At 32.5% G+C, this 1,441-nt stretch overlaps 1 protein-coding gene across 2 annotated transcripts in view; it reads left to right on the top strand.

The window, feature by feature from the left end:
• Positions 1–1,441, top strand: part of LOC106867862 (uncharacterized) — a 92,070-nt gene that overhangs the window by 87,419 nt on the left and 3,210 nt on the right. For both annotated transcript variants that reach the window (XM_014912907.2, XM_014912906.2), the window contains exon 5: positions 340–424. In XM_014912907.2, the coding sequence (XP_014768393.1) occupies positions 340–424 (85 nt within the window). The remainder of the gene's footprint in view (positions 1–339; positions 425–1,441) is intronic.

Below are 1,441 nucleotides of genomic sequence, written 5' to 3'. Positions count from 1 at the left end.
GGTGAGGAAATATAGAAGATATGTATAGAACTTCTGATAAGCATGCGTGTGATAGCAGACAATTTAGCATGATTTTTTTTTAGAATTTTGCTCTTACATACTAAAGAGGAAAGACTTATTAATTTACTCATAGGTTGTGAAGTGAAAGCCAAAACTCCAACTGTGCTGTGCATTTCATCTATTTGGGTTTTACAAAATAACTTTCTTGCATGTATTAGGTTTGAGTGAATCAACTACTCTACTTCCTTACACATAATCTGTGGTCTATCATGTTTGTTGAACAGCATTTTCTTTTATATATATTTTTAATATATATCTGTATATATATATTTTTTTCAGAAATTGTCAATTACTTAACAATAGGAATTGCTGGTGGACTAACACTCATCACTTTAACAGTGTGTTTTATTGTCATTTTGAGAAGGTTAGTTTCAATTTGCATTTGCTTTTTTTCAATAAGGTACATGAAGTGTGAAGTGAAGCTTGTCTGAACTTCTGATAACCTGGGTACAATTTCAAACCTTATCTTTAGAACCTTTATATGGTGCTTCAACTTGCACCGCATTCTTCTTAAGCATTCTTTGTTCCTACCTCAAAGTGGAGCAATTATGTGAAGTAGCAGAAAAGAAAAAAAAAAAAATCTACCTAAGTTGTCAGAAGAAATGACTTGGAATATATCTTTTATCTTTTATCATTTACTTGTTCAGTCATTAGACTAGGGCACCACCTTGAAGAATTCTTTAGTCGAATGTATTTATCTCAGCACTTATTTTTTTCTTTTAAAGCCTGGTACTTATTCTATCGATCACTTTTGTTGAACTGCTAAGTTACTGGGACGGAAACGCTTCAGCACTAGTTGGCAAGTGGTGGTAGGGGACAAACACAGACACTAAGACACACAAACATATCAGGTCATCCCATAAGTTCTGTCTGATTTTACCTTTTTTAAAATTGAATGAAATTTAATAGTATTTTAGAATGTCTAATGGAATTAAAAATTATTTTTATGCATTTGTGCACATTTAAGCTAATTAAATATTATTTTACAGAATAATAGAATTAAAATTTCATTGATTAAAACCTTTTCTAACATGGAAGTATCCAAAGAGCATTTGAGGCACGTAATACTTTATGAGTAGAAAAAAGGAAACTCTGCAGCCGAAGCGACTCGAAACATACACTCAGTTTATGGGAAAGAATGCTTGAATGAAAGAACTTGCAGAAGATGGTTTGCAAAATTCAGAAGTGGAGATTTCAGCCTTGAAGATGAAGATCAAACAGGATGTCCAGTTGAGTTTGATGATAAGCTCCTTGAGGTATTACTTGAAGAAAATCCTGCATTATCAGTTGAAGAATTCGCAATAAAGCTTAGTTCAAACCATACAACTGTTCATCATTATCTTCAACAACTTGGAAAGGTTCCTAAACTTGGAAAATGGAC

The sequence above is a fragment of the Octopus bimaculoides genome, chromosome 5 (genome assembly GCF_001194135.2).
Source record: "Octopus bimaculoides isolate UCB-OBI-ISO-001 chromosome 5, ASM119413v2, whole genome shotgun sequence".
Taxonomy (NCBI): domain Eukaryota; kingdom Metazoa; phylum Mollusca; class Cephalopoda; order Octopoda; family Octopodidae; genus Octopus; species Octopus bimaculoides.
This window is presented reverse-complemented; position numbering and strand designations above follow the sequence as displayed.